Source organism: Bombina bombina, chromosome 1, assembly GCF_027579735.1.
Source record: "Bombina bombina isolate aBomBom1 chromosome 1, aBomBom1.pri, whole genome shotgun sequence".
Taxonomy (NCBI): Eukaryota; Metazoa; Chordata; class Amphibia; order Anura; family Bombinatoridae; genus Bombina; species Bombina bombina.
This window is the reverse complement of record NC_069499.1, coordinates 291,911,583-291,933,539: the sequence shown is the minus strand read 5'-3', so window position 1 is coordinate 291,933,539 and position 21,957 is coordinate 291,911,583. Positions and strand designations below refer to the sequence as shown.

At 39.8% G+C, this 21,957-nt stretch overlaps 1 protein-coding gene across 1 annotated transcript in view; it reads left to right on the top strand.

The window, feature by feature from the left end:
- LOC128645221 (glycerol-3-phosphate dehydrogenase [NAD(+)], cytoplasmic) overlaps positions 1-21,957 on the top strand; it is a 147,460-nt gene that overhangs the window by 68,208 nt on the left and 57,295 nt on the right. Inside the window, exons 4-5 of the mRNA XM_053698046.1 lie at positions 3,593-3,731; positions 11,346-11,458. Of these exons, the coding sequence (XP_053554021.1) occupies positions 3,593-3,731; positions 11,346-11,458 (252 nt within the window). The remainder of the gene's footprint in view (positions 1-3,592; positions 3,732-11,345; positions 11,459-21,957) is intronic.

Sequence of the window (21,957 nt, the reverse complement as noted above, 5' to 3'; positions counted from 1 at the left end):
CAACATAAATTGGCACAGATGTGGAATATTGCCTGCATAACCTATGGCTATAGGGAACAGGGATACAACACCAGCCCTGTATATATACACTACCTTGCCTGTGTATTATAATATTACTAATAGAACCCCCACTTCATTGTCTGTCACCCTTAAAGGGGCACTGTACTGTAAAATTTGCTTCTCTTAATTTGTTTCCACTGATTTGTTAAACCAGCTGCAGAATATTAAATGTATGAAAAACTGTTTATTTAGGGGGTGGCCAGGAGAATACTTGCTGACAAGAGCAGAGGAAATGTTTTATGGAGGACTTTGTATGCTAGGGCCACAATTTTTACAGAGGGATCATTAGAGATGTCGCAAACGAGATTGCTGTGTAAGGGAAATGAGTAGCTTGGGGGAGAGGGAGATATTTTAAGGTGGAAGTGAAAAAAATTACCAAGGGACTGAATTTGAGTCAAATCAAAAGGCAATTGACATTATTGGTTTAAATGATGACAGTGTTGTCTATAGAAATTAAAGGGACAGTAAAGTAAAAATTAAACTAGAATAGATTGGATAGAACGTAACATTTTAATTAACCTTCTAGGTTACTTCTGTTCAATTTTGCTTAGTTATCTTGGTATCCTTTGTTAAAGAGTAATTCTGGGGGAACTCGTGTATTTAGCCATCTGGCAACAGTGTTTGCAACAATCTTTACAACAATATGATACACTGTTGGAAAAACTGCTGCCATAGACTGCTAAAGACATGTGCACGCTCCTAAGCTCTTATCAGCCTACCTAGCTTTACTTTTCAAAAATATTGTATTTGGAACTTCACACTTTATAACACGCACCAGTTAATGATAACCCCGCATATCTGATTCCTCAAACTGTATAGATCACTAAAAGTTTCAATTTCACCCCAATAGCTATCCTGGAAAGACATGACGCACTTGCTGCACATTCAGTCTCATAAACAGTTAATCCATTAGATACCGTTAACTCTCATAGATATAAAAAAAGACACCTTTGTTACTAATAACCCTAAGGTCTATCTCTGAAATATCTTAATTTTATATCTGAAACGCCTGGTATCACCAGAAGTCCTCCACACACTTATTCATGCCTTTTCATACACTATACTAACCTATTGAAACAGCCTCTATATAGGACTTCCGAATGGGCAGATTCACCACTTACAGCTAGTACAGAATTCTGCATCCTTTGCATACTTCTTGCCATGTAACATTTGCTCTATGAGATCTGTGGTGGATCCCCATTAAAGGGACAATGTTACCCACTTAAAAGTAGCGCAGCATATCTATAAAAACCTGACAGCTTGTGATGCTCTGATTAAGCCACTTCTGAGCAACTTCTGGAAATTCATTGCACTAATTTAGATATTTTCTCAATCACAGGCAAATTAGCTTCTTTTCAAAAATGTAATAAAAAGTATTTTCCGTCAGTGGTGACGCTCAAGCTATATGGTGCATATGAGACAAAAGCATCACACTATTTGTGGAAATAATTTAATAAAATTAAGTCTGCACCTGCCGTTCAGAATACTTTGTTGTGCTACTGTGCTCAGAAATGTTTGTTTTCAAATGAGCAATTAACCCTTTCTAGTCTGGGCTAAAGTGCCTACTTCGGAACAACTGTTCCGATGTAGACAAATTGAAACCACGCGATCGTGCACACGATCGCGAGATTTCAATTATTGGATCGCGTCTGGGGGGCGTCCCTACAACCCTAGGAACGCCCCCAAGACCGCGATCAAGCCCTGACTGCACAGAAGGCTTCAGGACAGCCGTTAGTTATGACGTTCTATTCCGTCATAACGGCTTTAAAGCCCAGTCTAATTATGACGGAATAGAACGTCATAACGGCTTTAAAAGGTTAAAAGACATATGATTATTTGGGTTAGAAAATTACAAATATTAAATGCTTTCATATGTATTCAAAGTAGTCTAGCTGCAGACTGGAGCTCCACTCTAGACAGGAAACATGTGACCTCCACTGACTCTAGACAGGAAACATGTGACCTATACTCAAAGCTTTTTTTTTTTTAAATCAACTTTAAAGGGCCACTAAACCCAAAATCCTTTTTTCATGATTCAAATAGAGAATACAAATTTAAACAACATTACAATTTACTTCTATTATTTTTTTTGCTTCTTTTTTTAGATATCCTTAGTTGAAGAAAAAGCAATGCACATGGTGAGCCAATCACACGAGGCTTCTATGTGCAGCAACCAATCAGCAGCTACTGAGCATATCTAGATATGCTTTTCAGCAAAGAATATCAAGAAAATAAAACAAATTAGATAATATAAGTAAATTAGAAAGATGTTTAAAATTGCATTCTCTTTCTAAATCATGAAAGAAAAAATGTGGGTTTCATGGCCCTTTAATGTAAAAAAACAACCTATAGACAATCATTCTGAAAACGAAACATTTTGCAGCTTTCTTGTTCTTCTTAATGTGCACTCACAGTGGTTTATGCTGATTGTCATTTATAAGGTAACCACTGTGAGTGCACATTAAGAAGAACAAGAAAGCTGCAAAATGTTTCGTTTTCAGAATGATTGTCTAAAGGTTGTTTGTTACATTAAAGTTGATTAAAAAAAAAAAAAAAAAAGCTTTGAGTGGAGGTCACATGATTCCTGTCTAGAGTGGAGCTCCAGTCTGCAGCTAGACCCTTCTCTATGTATTAGGTACCTTGTGTGTTCTCCACTGCCATGTGGTATAACAAGCCTGCTGCCTGTGCAAAAGCTCTGCTCGCCTTATTTTTAAGATAGTAACAGTCTTCAGTCTCCACCATAACAAGTCACTAAAAAAAACACAGGGCATTTTAGCGCCCCTTCAAATATTTTGGGGGACAACAGGGCCACAGTTTAAAAGAAGGGACATGAAAGCTTTGTATTCAGGTAGTCACAGGATCACAAGCAAGTTTTGAAAACCACATACAAGCTGAGTTTTAGAGCTTTCAGTACCATAACATTGCTGGAATTTAATTCCAGACAGGGACAGAGGTTATAGGAAAGAAGTGTATTAGTCATTGGTAACATCTTCTAGAGGAAATCAAGTTCAGTCTTTTACAAGATTAAATAAAATAATTATATTATATAGTTACTTTTACATTAAATTATATAGTTACTTTTATTGTAGCACCCTATGTTATCCCCTATAACTGCTCATATGAGTTGATACACAACAGCTAGTGTTCAAGTAATAATGTTGATGACTGAAGCACCATGTGCATAAGCAGAACAAATTCTCCCTTGAAGATGATCAGCCTTAGAGGCTGCATTTGTACAGCACAGAGTGGCTTGGGCAATACAGCCTCTAATTGGCTATACTGATCTGATCTACTTTAAAAAAACCTCACATAGCTGTACAGGTTGAGAGGGAAAGGCCATCATAAGCCAGTCAAGTTAAAACAGCAGTTGAGCATAAGAACATAAACTTTCTAGAGATATTTTGAATTCCTTGTTTTAGATGGAGCAAAAAATGCGTATCTTTACTCTGCAGCTATTCAGATATGTATTATTGCATACACTGGATTACATAATTCTGGTATTATATGTACTGATGTCACTTGGTCTTCATAGGGAGTAGATGTGGGGCCAGATGGGCTAAAACTGATCTCAGACATCATCCGTGAGAAGCTCGGAATAGAAGTCAGCGTCTTGATGGGAGCCAACATTGCCAATGAGGTGGCCGATGAGAAATTCTGTGAAACTACAATTGGTAATTGTTACAAGGTGTTAGGGGACCAAACTGGATTGGCAACAGTGTGTGTAATGTACCAGTAGGATAAAACAAGTATTAAGTAAAGTTTGATCCCACTGGTATACTCTTTCATACTAAGAAATGGGGGCAATGGGCAGACTTAATGGAACATTAACAAAATTATTCTATCATGCACATGAAAAAGCAGCAACAAAGATACCTAATAATAAAATATTTTTTTCTGTAAAAGGAAATTAAATATTTTTAAATTAATGTTGAAACTAACAGTAAATGCATGTTGGTGCACAGCTGCTACCAAGGGATTAGTTACTTATTGAGTGCTAATACAGTGCAGATTTTTGCACGTGTTGGAATCCTGCACGTATTACAAATTGAAATTAAAAAGTTTTGGCTTGCACACTAACCCAATGCGCACAAAAAGTCATAGAAGTCATTGGAGTGGGAAAGAAAACGCACAAGTCGTGCAAACCTGATCGTGTTTTCTCAAGTGCGCTAACCCAACATGAAATATAAATATTTCACATTCCAATGTTCTTAACATAGCCGAATATGTTCTATTTATTCTTAAATACATATTTATATATATATATATATAAATATGATTTTTTGGGTAAAATATATATGTATACCTATATGTATTCAGTATATTAAAAGGTATAGCTATATACAGATGTAATCAAAATTATTCATCCCCCATTGCAAATCAGGTTTATTGTCAGAATTTACAGACTTTCTGCTGTTTCCAATGAACAAATCAAACAAAAGCAACTGAATTAACATGCTCCCAGTGTTTTCCCCAAATTCAACTGAAAATGCAACTATTAATGAATTCTGCAGTCTCAAAACTATTGAACCCCCCTGAATAGAATCCCTCACAACTGCACAAATATACAGAACAGGTGTTATCTCAAGCACACCCGATGCAACTAATCACGGGCTTCATTAGTTGCACCAGGTGTGTTTGAGCTAGTAATGAAATATCTGAACATGTTAGAAATATGGCTAAGTCAAAAGAATGGTCCAAAAAGTTAAGAGAAGAGACCATCGCCCTTTACAAACAAGGAACAGGATACAAAAAGATAGAGACACCATTGGAACCATACGGCTAGATTACGAGTTTTGCGTTAAGCTGAAAAAGCAGCATTAACAGGTCCTAACGCTGCTTTTTTCACTACCGCTGCTATTACGAGTCTTGCAGGTTTAAGGGCACCACACACTTCTTTGGCCTTACCGCAAACCGATTTACGAAAACTTTGTAAACCCTTTTTTTATGGGACTTACATAGCGCTGGTATTACGAGTCTGTCCTGGGAGGCCAAAAAGTGAGCGGTACACCCTCTACCTCCAAGATCCGTAACGCATTCTAAAGTCAGTAGTTATGAGTTTTACACTACAATGCCGTAGCATAAAACTCATAACTAAAGTGCTAAAAAGTACACTAACACCCATAAACTACCTATTAACCCCTAAACTGAGGCCCTCCCGCATCGCAAACACTATAATAACATTTTTAACCCCTAATCTGCCGCTCCAGACATCGCCGCCACTAGAATAAACATATTAACCCCTAAACCGCCGCACCCCCGCCTCACAAACACTAGTTAAATATTTTATTGTCCCTAAATGTATATTTATTCATTTTTCCCTTATAAACTTTTCTTTAATGGTAGTACGGTAAAATAAGTGTTAGTATTTCCATATATTTACTTGTGTTTTTTAATAGAGACTGGAGGTTTTTTGTACATAGATCCCATTGCAAATTTGTGTATGTTTTTATTAAGAATTGTTATTTTAACATTTTTTGTCAGCACTGGAAGGGTTAATATTTCATCCTTTAAATATGTCTCACTTCCCTTGCACCTTAGCCTATGAATAAGCGCCACTAGGGGGCGCGAAACGCGTCAGCCCATCTCTCTATTTTCCTCCCCTATTCTGTGTCATGCCTATCGTGTATTTTATATATATATATTTTCATAAAAGTTTATATACTTTTACATTTTTCTATTGCGCCTGGTTTTTAGCAGTGCCTGCCACCCAGCCTTCCTAGTTTGTATTGCTATTTGCGGTCACGGATAGACCGCGGCTACGGCACTCTGCAAGCTTACCTGTCATTGGAGGAATTCACTGAGCATACAGGTTCTGGTTCCGGACGCAGCTATACCGCGTGGATTACACTTTGATTGTAAATATTATTAACCCCTAATCTGCCGCCCCTAACATCGCCACCACCTACATTATACTTATTAACCCCTAATTTGCTGCCCCCAACGTCGCCGCCACTATATTAAATGTATTAACCCCTAAATCTAAGTCTAACCCTAACACCCCCTAACTTAAATATAATGTAAATAAATCTAAAGAAAATTACTATAATTAACTAAATTATTCCTATTTAAAACTAAATACTTACCTATAAAATAAACCCTAGGCTAGCTACAATATAACTTATAGTTACATTGTAGCTAGCTTAGGGTTTATTTTTATTTTACAGGCAAGTTTGTATTTATTTTAACTAGGTAGAATAGTTATTAAATAGTTATTAACTATTTAATAACTACCTAGCTAAAATAAATACAAATTGACCTGTAACATAAAACCTAACCTAAGTTACACTAACACCTAACACTACACTACAATTAAATAAATTAACTAAATTAAAACAATTAAATAAATTAATTTAGCTAAATCACAAAACAAAACAAAACACTAAATTACAGAAAATAAAAAACAATTTACAGATCTTTAAACTAATTACACCTAATCTAATAGCCCTATCAAAATAAAAAAGCCCCCCAAAAATAAAAAAAAACCTAGCCTAAACTGAACTATCAATAGCCCTTAAAAGGGCCTTTTGTGGGGCATTGCCCCAAAGTAATCAGCTCTTTTACCTGTTAAAAAAAAAAATACAATCAACCCCCCCAACAGTAAAACCCACCACCGACACAACCAACCCCCCAAATAAAATACTAACTAAAAGAACCTCAGCTCCCCATTGCCCTGAAAAGGGCATTTGGATGAGCATTGCCCTTAAAAGGGCATTTAGCTCTATTGCAGCCCAAAGCCCTAACCTAAAAAATAAACCAACCCAATACACCCTTAAAAAAACCTAACACTAACCCCCTGAAGATCCACTTACTGTTCTGAAGACCGGACATCCATCCTCAAGGAAGTGGCAGAAGTCTTCATCCAACCGGGCTGAAGTCCTCAACGAAGCCGGGAGAAGTCTTCATCCAAGACGGGTGAAGAGGTCCTCCAGACGGGCAGAAGTCTTCATCCAGACGGCATCTTCTATCTTCATCCATCCGACGCGGAGCGGGTCCATCTTCAAGACATCCGATGCGGAGCATCCTCTTCATCCGGAGTCTTCTTACTGAATGAAGGTTCCTTTAAATGACGTAATCCATGATGGCATCCCTTAGATTCCAATTGGCTGATAGAATTCTATCAGCCAATCAGAATTAAGGTAGAAAAATTGGAACAGCCAATAGAATGCCAGCTCAATACTATTGGCTGATTGCATCAGCCAATAGGATTTTTTCTACCTTAATTCCGATTGGCTGATAGAATTCTATCAATCAATCGGAATCTAAGGGATGTCATCTTGGATGACGTCATTTAATGGAACCTTCATTCAGTAAGAAGACTCCAGCTGAAGAAGATGCTCCGCGTCGGATGTCTTGAAGATGGACCGGCTCTGCGTCGGATGGATGAAGATAGAAGATCCCGTCTGGATGAAGACTTCTGCCCGTCTGGAGGACCACTTAGCCCGCCTTGGATGAAGACTTCTCCCAGCTTCGTTGAGGACTTCAGCCCGGTTGGATGTCCGGTCTTCAGAACAGTAAGTGGATCTTCAGGGGGTTAGTGTTAGTTTTTTTAAGGGTGTATTGGGTGGGTTTATTTTTTAGGTTAGGACTTTGGGATGCAATAGAGCTAAATGCCCTTTTAAGGGCAATGCCCATCCAAATGCCCTTTTCAGGGCAATGGGGAGCTTAGGTTTTTTTAGTTAGTATTTTATTTGGGGGGTTGGTTGTGTGGGTGGTGGGTTTTACTGTTGGGGGGTTGTTTGTATATATTTTTTTACAGGTAAAAGAGCTGATTACTTTGGGGCAATGCCCCGCAAAAGGCCCTTTTAAGAGCTATTGATAGTTTAGTTTTGGCTAGGTTTTTTTTTATTTTGGGGGGCTTTTTTATTTTTATAGGGCTATTAGATTAGGTGTAATTAGTTTAAAGATCTGTAATTTAGTGTTTTTTTGTGTGATTTAGCTAATTTAATTAATTTAATTGTTTTTAATTTAGTTAATTTATTTAATTGTAGTGTAGTGTTAGGTGTTAGTGTAACTTAGGTTAGGTTTTATTTTACAGGTCAATTTTTATTTAAAGGTAGTTATTAAATAGTTAAAAAACTATTCTACCTAGTTAAAATAAATACAAACTTGCCTGTAAAATAAAAATAAACCCTAAGCTAGTTACAATGTAACTATTAGTTATATTGTAGCTAGCTTAGGGTTTATTTTATAGGTAAGTATTTAGTTTTAAATAGGAATAATGTAGTTAATGATAGTAATTTTATTTAGATTTATTTAAATTATTTTTAAGTTAGGGGGTGTTAGGGTTAGACTTAGGTTTAGGGGTTAATACATTTAATATAGTGGTGGCGACGTTGGGGGCGGCAGATTAGGGGTTAATAAATATAATGTAGGTGGCGGCGATGTTGGGGGCAGCAGATTAGGGGTTAATAAGTATAATGTAGGTGGCGGCGGTGTCCAGAGCGGCAGATTAGGGGTTAATAAGAATAATGTAGGTGTCGGCAATGTCGGGGGCGGCAGATTAGGGGTTAATAAGTGTAAGATTAGGGGTGTTTAGACTCGGGGTTCATGTTAGAGTGTTAGGTGTAAACATAAAATGTGTTTCCCCATAAGAATCAATGGGCCGCGTTACTGAGATTTACACTGCTTTTTGGCAGGTGTTAGACTTTTTCTCAGCCGGCTCTCCCCATTGATGTCTATGGGGAAATCGTGCACGAGCACGTACGACCAGCTCACGGCTGACTTAAGCAGCGCTGGTATTGAATTGCGGTATGGAGCTCAATTTTGCTCTATGCTCACTTCTTGTCTTTTAACGCCGGGTTTGTAAAAACCCGTAATACCAGCGCTGCAGGTAAGTGAGCGGTGAGAAAAAACTGTTCGTTAGCACCGCATAGCTCCTAACGCAAAACTCGTAATCTGGCCGATAGTTTGCAAGTTCAAAGTTAAAGGGACACTGAACCCAAATTTTTTCTTTCGTTATTCAGATAAAGCATGCAATTTTAAGCAACTTTCTAATTTACACATATTATCAATTTTTCTTTGTTTTTCTTGCTATCTTTATTTGAAAAAGAAGGCATCTAAGCTTTTTTTTGGGTCAGACTCTGGAGAGCACTTTTTTATTGGTGGATGAATTTATCCACCAATCAGCAAGAACAACCCAGGTTGTTCACCAAAAATGGTCCGGCATCTAAACTTAAATTCTTGCATTTCAAATAAAGATACCAAGAAAATGAAGAACATTTGCTAATAGGAGTAAATTAGAAAGTTGCTTAAAATGTCATGCTCTATCTGAATCACGAAAGAAAATAATTTGGGTTTAGTGTCCCTTTAAGGGAACAGTGGTTACACTATCTGGACGGGGCAGAAAAAGGAAGCTATCAACGGTTGCAACCAGATTTCTGAGAAGGCAGGTTGAGAAAAACCTGAAAACTTTTTATTTATGAGCCATCTACTTGGTTTAACAGTCACTCATTATGGACCAGATTACGAGTGGAGCACAAACGTTTGCATGCGAGCGATATCGGGGTTTCACGTTCGTTTGTGTGCATGTTATATTGTTCTGGTATTACAAGTTGAAAGTAAACGCGATCGCTTGAGCGCAATTCAAGTTAATGCTCGTTGGGTTATCGCGTCCTCAGAGCTGTGGTTAACTGTTTCGCAAAACAAAAAAGTGTCACAAAACACTTAAAAAATGCATTACAAAGTACAGTTACACTCATAATAACAACATCTAATAAAACATTTAAAAAAAAAAAATTGCCAAAAAAAAAGTTAATAGGACTCAAAGGTATGAGTTCTCAGGTGTTAGAAAAGCAGGCAAAGGGCTTTAACATTGAGATACATACATATACATCTCTAAACTTCTAAAGATTTATATGTATGTATATATAAATGTCTATATATGTATACATACTTTATGTATTTATATGTGTATATATTTACAGACATTTTTACTCATATAAACACATAAATACATATGTATACATACAGTATATAGACATATATAGATAGAAGGGCATTGGAGTTCTTTGCAGTCAAGTAGATGAAAACATGAAAAATCATATTTATGCAATATTTATTATTATGCTGTGTATTTACTGTAAATATTTAACATTCCAATGTTCTTCTCATAGCAGAATATGTTCTAAGTATTTTAAAAATAGATATTCCTATATATATATATCTATTCCTATATATAATCATCTAGCACAACACGTCGAACCTTGAAGCAGATGGGCTACAGCAGCAGAAGACAACACCGGGTGCCACTGCTGTCAGCTAAGAACAGGAAACGGTGGCTACAATTCACACAGACTCACCAAAATTGGATAATAGAAGACTGGAAAAACATTGCCTGGTCCAATGAGTCTCGATTTCAGCTGCAACTTTCAGATGGTAGGGTCAGAATTTGGCGTAAACAACATAAAAGCATAGATCCATCCTGCTTTGTATCGACGGTTCAGGCTGGTGCTGGTGGTCTAATGGTGTGGGGGATGTTTTCTTGGCACACTTTGGGCCCCTTAGTACCAATTGAGCATTGTTTAAACGCCACGGCCTACCTGAGTATTGTTGCTGACCATGTCCATCCCTTTATGACTACAGTGTACCCATCTTCTAATGGCTACTTCCAGCAGGATAATGCACCATGTCACAAAGCTCAAATCATCTCAAACTGGTTTCTTGAACATGACAATGAGTTCTCTGTATTCCAATGGCCTCCACAGTCACCAGATCTCAATCCAATAGAGCACATTTGGGATGTGGTGGGGCGGGGATTTGCATCATGGATGTGCATCAGACAAATCTGCAGCAACTGCGTGATGCTATCATGTCAATATGGACTAAAATTTGTGAGGCATGTTTCCAACACCTTGTTGAATCTATGCCACGAAGAATTAAGGCAGTTCTGTACGCAAAAGGGGGTCTAACTCGGTACTAGCAGGGTGTACCTAATAAAGTGGCAGGTGAGTGTATATTGTACCAAAATACCATCAGATATATGTAGAAATATGTATTTATGAATTAATAGAACATTTTCTGCAATGTGCAGAACATTGGAATGGGAAATATTCATATTTTATTTTCAGCTTAGCGCACATGAGAATATGCGAGTTGGGTGTTTTTTTTCACACTTGTTTGCTCTATTGACTTCTATGGGGGAATAGGTTACTGTGTGCACAATATTCTTACTTCTGTCCACTAGTAATCCTGCCCAATATTTTTATTTATACATACTTCAGTTTAATATTGTATTCCCCCTCTGATATTGGAAAATATTTTGTGATTGATAACCATTTCTGTTATAGGTTGCAAAAATCCACATCATGGTCAGATCTTTAAGGAACTAATGCAAACCCCAAATTTCCGCATCACTGTGGTAGAAGATTGTGATACAGTAGAGATCTGTGGAGCATTGAAGGTAAAACTGCATTTAAAGCTTCCCTTGTAGATAGAGTTGAACTGGACAGTCCAGTATTTCATTAGGTTATACAGTAAAATACAGTGAAAACATAATTTATGTAAGAACTTTCCTGATAAATTCATTTCTTTCATATTAGCAAGAGTCCATGAGCTAGTGACGTATGGGATATACATTCCTACCAGGAGGGGCAAAGTTTCCCAAACCTCAAAATGCCTATAAATACACCCCTCACCACACCCACAAATCAGTTTAACGAATAGCCAAGAAGTGGGGTGATAAGAAAAAAGTGCGAAAGCATAAAAAATAAGGAATTGGAATAATTGTGCTTTATACAAAAAAATCATAACCACCACAAAAAAAGGGTGGGCCTCATGGACTCTTGCTAATATGAAAGAAATTAATTTATCAGGAAAGTTCTTACATAAATTATGTTTTCTTTCATGTAATTAGCAAGAGTCCATGAGCTAGTGACGTATGGGATAATAAATACCCAAGATGTGGAACTTCCACGCAAGAGTCACTAGAGAGGGAGGGATAAAATAAAGACAGCCAATTCCGCTGAAAAATAATCCACACCCCAAAATAAAGTTTAAATCTTATAATGAAAAAAACTGAAATTATAAGCAGAAAAATCAAACTGAAACAGCTGCCTGAAGTACTTTTCTACCAAAAACTGCTTCAGAAGAAGAAAACACATCAAAATGGTAGAATTTAGTAAAAGTATGCAAAGAAGACCAAGTTGCTGCTTTGCAAATCTGATCAACCGAAGCTCCATTCCTAAACGCCCAGGAAGTAGAAACTGACCTAGTAGAATGAGCTGTAATCTTTTGAGGCGGAGTTTTACCCGACTCGACATAAGCATGATGAATCAAAGACTTTAACCAAGACGCCAAAGAAATGGCAGAGGCCTTCTGACCTTTCCTGGAACCGGAAAAGATAACAAATAGACTAGAAGTCTTTCGGAAATCTTTAGTAGCTTCAACATAATATTTCAAAGCTCTAACTACATCCAAAGAATGTAACGATCTTTCCTTAGAATTCGTAGGATTAGGACACAATGAAGGAACCACAATTTCTCTACTAATGTTGTTAGAATTCACAACTTTAGGTAAAAATTTAAATGAAGTCTGCAATACCGCCTTATGCTGATGAAAAATCAGAAAAGGAGATTCACAAGAAAGAGCAGATAACTCAGAAACTCTTCTAGCAGAAGAGATGGCCAAGAAAGTAATTTAATATCCAGAGAATGCATAGGTTCAAACGGAGGAGCTTGTAAAGCCCCCAGAACCAAATTCAAACTCCAAGGAGAGATTGACTTAATGACAGGTTTTATACGAACCAAAGCCTGTACAAAACAATGAATATCAGGAAGATTAACAATCTTTCTGTGAAACAGCACAGAAAGAGCAGAAATTTGTCCTTTCAAGGAACTTGCAGACAAACCTTTATCCAGACCATCCTGAAGAAATTGTAAAATTCTAGGAATTCTAAAAGAATGCCAGGAAAATTGATGAGAAGAACACCAAGAAATGTAAGTCTTCCAGACTCGATAATATATCTTCCTAGACACAGATTTACGAGCCTGTAACATAGTATTAATTACAGAGTCAGAGAAACCTCTATGACTGAGAATCAAGCGTTCAATCTCCATACCTTCAAATTTAATAATTTGAGATCCTGATGGAAAAAAGGACCTTGAGAAAGAAGGTCTGGTCTTAACGGAAGAGTCCAAGGTTGGCAAGTAGCCATCCGAACAAGATCCGCATACCAAAACCTGTGAGGCCATGCTGGAGCCACCAGCAGAACAAACGAACGCTCTTTTAGAATCTTGGAAATCACTCTTGGAAGAAGAATGCTTTTGGCGCCAAGAATGACGCCAAATCCGGTGACACCGACATTTTTGGCGCAAAACGTAAAAAAAATTACGCAAACACGAACAACTTCCGGCGACAAGTATGACGCCGGAAATGACAAAGAAATTTTTTTTTGCACCAAAAAAGTCTGCGCCAAGAATGACGCAATAAAATGAAGCATTTACAGATCCCGCGAGCCTAACAGCCCACAGGGAAAAAAGTCAATTTTAAGGTAAGAAAAAATTATTTATTCATATGCATTATCCCAAATAATGAAACTGACTGTCTGAAATAAGGAATATTGATCATCCTGAATCAAGGCAAATAAATGTTTAAACACATATATTCAGAACTTTATATAAAAGTGCCCAACCATAGCTTAGAGTGTCACAAAAATAAGACTTACTTACCCCAGGACACTCATCTACATGTAGTAGAAAGCCAAACCAGTACTGAAACGGGAATCAGTAGAGGTAATGGTATATAAGAGTATATCGTCGATCTGAAAAGGGAGGTAAGAGATGAATCTCTACGACCGATAACAGAGAACCTATGAAATAGATCCCGTAGAAGGAGACCATTGAATTCAAATAGGCAATACTCTCTTCACATCCCTCTGACATTCACTGCACACTGAGAGGAAAACCGGGCTCCAGCCTGCTGCGAAGCGCATATCAACGTAGAATCTAGCACAAACTTACTTCACCACCTCCACGGGAGGCAAAGTTTGTAAAACTGATTTGTGGGTGTGGTGAGGGGTGTATTTATAGGCATTTTGAGGTTTGGGAAACTTTGCCCCTCCTGGTAGGAATGTATATCCCATACGTCACTAGCTCATGGACTCTTGCTAATTACATGAAAGAAATCTATACATAATACTGGACTTAAATTTTTTTAAAAGATAGATAACCCATTTACTACCCATTCCACAGCTTTGAACAACCAGCATTGTTATATTAATATTCCATCTAAAGGGGAGGGGAGTCCATGGCTTCATTCATTACTTTTGGGAATAAAGAACCTGGCCACCAGGAGGAGGCAAAGACACCCCAGCCAAAGGCTTAAATGCCTCCCTCACTCCCCTCAGCCTGGGTGAAAGTTAGAGTCTGGAGATGTAGGAAGAGTCTTTCTGCGAAACCATCCTAACTCATATTAACAGCTCCATAAGCAATCACAGTTGACGAGTTTCGCTGCCTGCTTTCTGCACTCAAGTCCATGTCAGGAGCGAGGCTTTTACCTGAAGGCCCGTGTTCCTGTTCCACGACATTGATTCTGGTAAGATAGTTTCATTTTTTATACACTATGATAACACAGAAGACAGGGTCACAGTGTGGTGCCTTTTATCTTATGGAATCAAGGGTTAATATTCCTAGTAAGGGGATTATTGAACGGGTGGTTTATACATAATATTGTTTATTGTGTTATTGCTGCGTTATGTGCGAGATGTGGCTCTGGCAATGGTGGAACTTCAGGTTGACTTCCGGGAGTATTTACACGACCGGGTTTGGCGCGTTTTCTCCTTAATGCAGGGGCGGTCCTGCGAGGCATCCCAGGTGACCGGGTGTGTTGGTTTCCACTTTCTCTGTTGATCAGCGGCATAGGAGATGAAGCGGTTTCTGTAGTCCGGGTGATAGGAGGTGGTGAGTGCCCCGGCCATTGGAGGATATAAAGGTGCCTGTTTAATCAGCTAGTCTGGTCCATAAAAAAACACACAAGCTATGGAGGACTCTGACGCGTTAGAGGGTACTCCCTCTTTAACAAAGTCTCATTCCTTTGTTTATTGTGAGGAGATTCTTGTAGATCAGCCTGCTCAACTATGTTCCACATGCCTTGATAAAGTTGCAACATCTAAAACTAAAGGGATGTCTAGTACTACTGAGCCGTCCACCTTTAAGGGTTCTCCGTCACGTGAGATGCGTTCCCTGCTTTCATCTCCGAGTGCACATGCAGCACCCCAGGGTCCAACCATTACTTCTACGGGAGAGATTAGTTGGCCGTCAGATTTTGCGGATCAACTGCAAACGGCGTTATCGAAAGTGATCCATGCTTTACCAGGTTCTGCTAAGCGCAAGCATAGGGCGTATCATGGCGGCCCGGCCAAAGGGTTGTCTATGCCTATGGAAATATCAGAGGTGTTATACGATGACGAGGCCCACTCCGACTCTTCGGGGGAGGCTCCACCTGGGTCAGAGTCCATGTCATCTCATCCTATGGCAGCAGGGGAGCCTGACTTTAGGTTTAGGGTGGAGAATTTGCGCTTTTTGCTGAAGCAAGTGCTTGCTACTCTGGAGGTTCCGGAACCGAAGCTTCTGGAGCAACCTTCGATTCCTAAGCTTGCTAAGGTAATCGAGGACAGGGTGGTGCCTCAGACCTTCCCCGTTCTGGATTCTCAGCTTGAGCTGTGGGGGACTGTCCTTAAGGTGGATGGTGCTATGTCTACGCTCGCAAAGCAGATGACTATTCCTCTCGAGGATAGTTCGTCATTTAAAGAGCCCATGGATAAAAAGTTGGAAAACATGTTAAGGAAAATGTTTCTGCACACAGGGTTTGTTTTTCAACCGGTAGCGGCTGTAGTCGCGGTTTCTGGAGCTGCGACATATTGGTGTGAATCCCTGTGTGATATGGTCGAGAGGGAGACTTCCATGGACAATATACAGGCGTTTAAGGTCACCAATTCTTTAATTTGTGACGACAATATGCAAATTATTCGCCTGAACGCAAAGGTTTCAGGATTCTCCGTTTTAGCTCGCAGGGCTCTGTGGCTAAAGTCTTGGTTGGCGGACATGACCTCTAAGTCAAGGCTGTTGTCCCTGCCTTTTCAAGGAAAGATTCTGTTCGGTCCAGGATTGGATTTGATCATATCCACGGTTACGGGAGGCAAGGGAGCTTTCCTACCGCAGGATAAAAAGGCTAAGCCTAAAGGATCTACTTTTCATCCCTTTCGCACGGACAAGGCCCAGCGCCAGCAGCCCGCCGTGAAAGTGGATCAGTCCAAGGGAACTTGGAAACCAGCTCAGTCTTGGAACAAGTCCAAGCAGAACAAGAAGCCTGCAGAGACTAAATCGGCATGAATGGGCAGCCCCCGACTGGTCTCCAGACCAAGTAGGGGGCAGATTGTCTCTCTTTTTCAAGGCCTGGTTGCAGGACGTTCAGGACCCTTGGGTTCTGGAGGTTGTCGCCCAGGGTTACAGGATAGGGTTCAAGTCCCATCCGCCCAGGGGCAGATTCCTCCAAACCTGTCTTCAAGACCGGAAAAGAAACAGGCCTTTCTATAATGTGTGAGGGATCTCTCCTCTCTAGGTGCTATCGTACCAGTACCCCGAACAGAAAGGGGTTTAGGGTACTATTCAAATCTCTGTGTGGTTCCTAAGAAGGAGGGCACATTCCGCCCGATTCTGGACCTAAAGTGTTTAAATAAGTTTCTGGCTCTCCATCGTTCAAAATGGAAACGATAAGATCTATTCTGCCCCTAGTTCAAGAGAGACAGTTCATGACAACAATAGACCTTCATGTTCCAATTCACAGGGACCACTTTAAGTTCCTAAGATTTGCGTTTCTGGACCAACACTTCCAGTTTGTGGCCCTTCCCTTCGGTCTGGTGATGGCCCCGAGAGTCTTCCAAGGTTCTGGTAGCGCTTCTTGCAGTGGCCAGAACAAGGGGCATTGCTGAGGTGCCCTATTTGGATGACATCCTAGTCCAGGCGCCGTCATTCAGCCTCACAGAGGATCATTCAAGGGCTCTTCTTTTATTGCTTCAATCTCATGGTTAGAAGATATAAACTCGGGAAAGGGTTCCCTGATTCCCAGCAGCAGGGTGGAGTTCCTGGGCATTATAATAGATGTCCATGAAAATATTTCTCACATAGCACCGACGCAGGAAGATTGCGTCCAACTGTCTTGCCCTTCAGTCCTTCTCAAGCCCTTAGGTGGCTCAGTGTATGGAGATGATCAGGTTCATGATTTCCAGCATAGACGTCATCCTTTTTGCCAAGTTCCATCTCATGCCTCTTCAATTGTGCATATTGAGACAGTGGAACGGCGATCATTCAGATCTATCACAGCGGATATCCATGGATGCTCGGACCAGGGACTCCCTCTCTTGGTCGATCCGTCCGGAGCATCTGTTCCTGGGGACATCCTTTTTGAGACCGTCCTGGGAGATTGTGACCACGGATGCGAGTCTGGCAGGATGGGGAGCTGTTTGGGCTGCCAGAATGGCACAAGGAAAATGGTCCAGGGAGGAGTCTCTCCTTCTGATAAATATTCTGGAACTTCAAGCAATTTACAATGCTCTGAGGGCGTGGCCTCTTCTGGGGTCGTTCAACTCCATCAGATTCCAGACTGACAACATTATCTTGGTGGCTTACATCAACCATCAGGGGGGTACGAGGAGCTCCCTAGCAATGAGGGAGGTGTCTCGGATTTTGAAATGGGCGGAGTCCCACAACTGCTTGCTCTCAGCGATCCACATTTCAAGTGTGGACAACTGGGATGCAGAGTTTCTCAGCAGGCAATCCTTCCATCCGGGGGAATAGTCTCTTCACCCCGAAGTGTTTGCGGAGATTTGTCTCAGATGGGGAACGCTGGAGATAGATCTCATGGTGTCCAGACTCAATCGCAAGCTACCCCAATACGGGTAGAGGGATCCCCAGGCAGAGCTGATAGATGCCTTTGTGGTGCCTTGGGGATTTAGCCAATCTTAAATTTTACCACTTCTACCTCGTGTAGTGGCAAGCATCAAGCAGGAGTGAGCTTCGGCCATCCTGATTGCTCCATCGTGGCCGTGGAGGATGTGGTTTGCAGATCTGGTGTGGATGTCATCCTCTCCGCCATGGAAGCTACCCTGTCGCAGGGATCTGCTGGAACAGGGTCCCTTTCAACATCAAAATCTCATTTCTCTGAGGCTGACTGCATGGAGATTGAACGCTTAGTCTTAGCCAAGAGAGGTTTTTCTGAAAGTGTGATTGACACTCTAGTTCAGACAAGGAAGCCAGTCACTTTTCGCATCTACCATAAGGTGTGGAGGACTTACTTGTCCTGGTGTGAGAAGCATGGATATCCTTGGCACAAGGTGAAGGTATCCAGGATTCTCTCTTTTCTCCAAGAAGGTTTGGAGAAGGGTATTGCTGCCAGTTCCTTAAAGGGACAGATTTTGGGCATTATCAGTTTTTTTGCACAGGAGACTCGCTGAGTTCCCTGACATTCAATCTTTTGTTCAGGCTCTGTCTAGAATCACGTCTATCTTTAGGCAGTCTGCTCCTCCATGGAGCTTAAACTTGCTCCTTAAGGTATTGCAGAGGGTTCCGTTTGATCCTATGCATTCTATTGACATTAAGATTCTGTCTTGAAAGATTCTCTTCCTGTTGGCTATTGCATCGGCACGCAGAGTATCTGGGCTGGCTGCCTTGCAATTCGAGTCTCCTTATCTGGTTTTTCATGCGGATAAGAGCTGTGGCTTCGTCATGGGCCTTCAAGAATGAGGCCTCTATGGAGCAGATTTGTAAGGCAGCTACCTGGTCCTCCTAACACACTTTTACAAAGTTTTACAAATTTGATGTTTTTGCTTCTGTGGAAGCTGTTTTTGGGTTTACAGGCTGTGGTGCCCTCAGATTAGGGTCCGCCTTTTTACCATCCCAGTTTCATTCAGTGTCCTCTAAAGCTTGGGTATATGTTTCCCAAAAGTAATGAATGAAGCCGTGGACTCTCCTCCCCTTTAGATGGAAAACATAAATTATGCTTACCTGATAATTTTATTTGCATCATGGGGAGGAGAGTCCACGGCTCCCACCAATAACTCCGGTGGGCAGACCTAAATTATATTAATATAACAATGTTGGTTATGCAAAACTAAGGAATGGGTAATAGATTATCTATCTTTTTAAACAATAAAAAATTTGGAGTAGGCTGTCCCTTTTAATTTCCATTTTTTGTCCCCTGGGTGGCAGCTGCATTTTACATGGGTCTGATGCCTTTATACATTACAAATATGTCCCAGTATGAAATGACATTGCATATGTACTACTCTATGGACTCTGCTGGACCTTGCTGCGAGTGGCCATCGTAAGATGCCCATATTTAACATTGCACTATTATTTACTGGTGCGGCCACAAGCTTGGGCTGTCAATCATCGTGATGGGATTTGGAAGACTTCTTTCCACCACACTTTAGTTTAGGCAGCAGCGGCGGTCTTAAGCCCTGAAGCTGCTTTCACAGTTTGTTAAATAGGGCTCTTTGTATTACTGGCTGCAGAGGAGGGCACAACAATCACTGTGTTATGTGTTACTGGCAGCCAAGGTGATGAAATCAGTGCTCAGTTGTGAAAAATATATATGGTAGAGGCTTACAGTAATTCTTTAGGTAGAGCTTTGGGAGGGAACCATTATGTGACCTTGCCACCCATTCCCAGTCACCTGCAGGTCATCCAGTATTTTTGTGGAGGACAGCTGCTAACCCTACTTGTAGAATTGAGGTGGTGTAATATATCACTTCTGATTAATCTGTTGCATAGTTTTTCATAAATAACTTTTGTTCATTCTAATGGTCATGGACTCCCACTCCAAAACAAAAAATGTGTTTAATATTAAATGTCCTTTATTTTTTAAGCATATTGATTTACATATTGCAAAAGTAATTATCTGCTATCACTTTCCAGTTTACATTGCCAGTGATATGCAAAGCATTTTAGTCTATTTATAAAGCACAAAATATTAGTAAAACAAGTTTTTAAAGTTACACTATTTGTGCATGGATTTGTAATACTATATTTCTCTTGTAAGGTGTATCCAGTCCACGGATCATCCATTACTTTTGGGATCTTCTCATTCCCAACAGGAAGTTGCAAGAGGACACCCACAGCAGAGCTGTCTATATAGCTCCTCCCCTCACTGCCATACCCAGTCATTCTCTTGCAACTCTCAACAAGCATGGAGGTAGTAAGAGATAAGTGGTGAAATGTAGCTGTTATTTTGCTTCAATCAAGAGTTTATTATTTTTAAATAGTACTGGAGTTGTGCTATTTTGTTCCAGGCAGGAAAAAAGAAGAATCTGCCTGTGATTTCTATGATCTTAGCAGGTTGTAACTAAGATCCATTGCTGTTCTCACACATGTCTGAAGAGAGAGATAACTTCAGCGGGGGAATGGCGTGCAGGTTATCCTGCTATGAGGTATGTGCAGTTAATATTTTTCTAGAAGATGTGAAGGCTAGAAAATGCTGCTGATACCAAATTTATGTAAGGTAAGCCTGAATATAGTGATTTAATAGCGACTGGTATCATGCTTACTTTCTGAGGTAATACTCTTTTATATTTACAATATAAAACGTTTGCTGGCATGTTTAAACGTTTTTATATATACTTTGGTGATAAAACTTTATTGGGGCCTAGTTTTTTCCACATGGCTGGCTTAAATTTGCCTAGAAACAGTTTCCTGAGGCTTTCCACTGTGTTACTATGATTGGGAGGGGTCTAGTTTAGTGCTTTTTTGTGCATTAACTATTACAGACTGAGACATCCAGGAGTTCCCTGAATGCTACAGGACATCTCTAAAGGGCTCTTAGGCTTCCAAAATCGTTTGTTGGGGAAGGTAGGCCCACAGCAAGGCTGTGGCAGTTTGGTGTGACTGTTAAAAAACGTCTATATCGTTTTTTTGATCCGGTTTTTGAACTAAGGGGTTAATCATCCATTTGCAAGTGGGTGCAATGCTCTGTTAGATTATTATACACACTGTAAAAATTTCGTTTGATTTACTGCCTTTTTTCACTGTTTTTCAAATTCTGACAAAATTTGTTTCTCTTAAAGGCACAGTACCGTTTTTTATATTTGCTTGTTAACGTGATTTAAAGTGTTTTCCAAGCTTGCTAGTCTCATTGCTAGTCTGTATAAACATGTCTGACATAGAGGAAACTCCTTGTTCATTATGTTTAAAAGCCATGGTGGAACCCCCTCTTAGAATGTGTACCAAATGTACTGATTTCACTTTAAGCAATAAAGATCATATTCTGTTTTATGTCAAGGTATTTGAAATATTATTAAATAATATATAGAGGTATATTTGTCTTTATTTGATAGATCTGTGGATGTGAACATGGTCTGTAGGACAAAGGATTAGATCTCCCCACTCCAATTGCACAGGAGACATTCTTGGCTGAAAGGAGAACAAAGGATTATCTCTGGGAGATCTCACACACTCAATATGTTAAATTATGCAATTGTATAATTTAGCAAGGAACTAAAATATAACATAGTTTCAGGATACAGGCAAATATATGGAGACGAAATGTCTGAATTACCCTTTTGGAACTGATCAATATCATAGAGAAACAACTTTATGCACATGGGTGTTAATTATCAAATACACATCTGCACTGCTGGCTAAACAGGAAATATGCTGTTTTAAAGACTTTTACAATTCCTCATGGATTGACCCCATGTGGAGCAATAAAGGCCTTGGGAAACACAGACAAATGCTAAGGTGTGACTCTGGAAGTTCACGTAAGCAGACAGCAAATAAACATCTGTTTAAATACATGCCCCAGAATGTATTAAATATAGAAATTTAGGAAATTGTCTAATTCTATATTATTATTACATGGGTATTTGCTAAGCTTGGGAGGTAACTGTTTTAGTCAGTCAAAAATATGTAA